The 1,454-nt window shown below is 37.8% G+C and overlaps 1 protein-coding gene across 1 annotated transcript in view; it reads right to left on the reverse strand.

Annotated features, from left to right (window-relative positions):
* The window catches only part of LOC106514148 (FRAS1 related extracellular matrix 2), a gene marked incomplete at its 5' end in the record, with an annotated part of 90,770 nt that overhangs the window by 47,292 nt on the left and 42,024 nt on the right, over positions 1–1,454 (reverse strand). Inside the window, 1 exon segment of the mRNA XM_014003277.1 lies at positions 109–339. Within this exon segment, the coding sequence (XP_013858731.1) occupies positions 109–339 (231 nt within the window).

Consider the following 1,454-nt stretch of genomic DNA (forward strand, 5'->3'; position numbering starts at 1 on the left):
GTGTGTGTGTGTGTGTGTGTGTGTGTGTGTGTGTGTGTGTGTGTGTGTCTGTGTGTGCGTGCGTGTGTGCTGAATGCAGAAAGTGTTTTGTGCATTAGCAGTGCTGACCATCGCCTGGGTCCAGGATCTCAACAGTTGCCGTCACGGGGAACTCCATCGCTCCCATCACCGGCTCGGAAAGCAAAATCTGGAAGGTCTCGGCCTGCTCGTACTTCCCATCAGACAGGATCTGAATGCGCCACGTGGCTCTGGTCTGTCCAGGGTTAAACTGGACCTGCCTCTGGGACTTCCCCTTAAAGTCCTCGTCCTTCTTTGCACTACCATCCTGAATGCCTATACCTGAAAGAGACAACAACAGAAAAAGGGACCCAAAAAGAAAGAAGAAGAAGAAGAAGAAAAAGATAAGAGTCAGCCAGATTAGATAAATATAAAAATATTAAATTGTAGACAAAGCAGAAACAATGACCACGGGAGGGTGACAGGCAGGGAAAAAAAGAAACTGATGAAAAACTGATTAGATAGTCACACCCTTTAATGTTGTTAAGAGTGCTGAGAAAATGAGAAAAGTGTGTATTTTTCCTTCTCTGATCACTGACAGAGCTTCAAAAATGTGTGAAATGATTTTTTATTGAAGCTTTAAAAGAAAAACAACTTATCTATGTTACTAAAATGGATTAATGACAACAGTTGATTTCATTTGAAATCATGATCTATGCTGTCTTACTGTAAATTCATTTAAACAGGGAGAGCTCAGTGGAAAGTCTTGCTTAAAGATTAAACCCAAATTGAGTAATACAGGTGGCATAACTGACAAAATAATGCATCACATTTGAAAATGAACTGTTCATTTATCTTTGTCTACACTCAGACTGTCCCTATACAACAAAACCATAACCACAGCAGGCAAATGCTTGTCTGTTCACAATAAAACGATTTGTTTTCTCCTTTCAGACGTTCTTAATGCCTCTGCAAACAAAAGCAGGGTGACAAAAATATGCAGATGGATTTGGATCCACGCTCACTCTGAGCATTGTATGCAAGACATAAGCTGACAAAGAACAAGCATGCTAGGACTTTTACATGGTCAGAATCATTCATGTTTTGGATTTTTGGTGATTATATTTCTTTGTTAAAAAGCTTCAAGGGGGAAAAAATGTCTTGTACACATTTTATATTTAATTTGTGGAGAACAAATACTCCTTTCTATAGTGATGAATGCTTTTCACCTAAAAAAAGAAGGGGAGATTGAAGAGAAAGGTAAGAAGGAAGCTGTAGCTATTCTTTCATTTTATACACTGCAGATAATTTCTTCTATTAGTAATTTTTCAGGTAAAAAACAAGAAGAATAGTGTAGTGGAATAACATTTGTCTGTATAAAACTTATAAAGCAACAGAAGCTAGGTTTGAGATGGGATCATTTGCAAAGATTTTCATTTTAAAATGTATATATATAC

This window comes from Austrofundulus limnaeus, unplaced genomic scaffold (genome assembly GCF_001266775.1).
Source record: "Austrofundulus limnaeus strain Quisiro unplaced genomic scaffold, Austrofundulus_limnaeus-1.0 Scaffold17, whole genome shotgun sequence".
Lineage (NCBI taxonomy): Eukaryota > Metazoa > Chordata > Actinopteri > Cyprinodontiformes > Rivulidae > Austrofundulus > Austrofundulus limnaeus.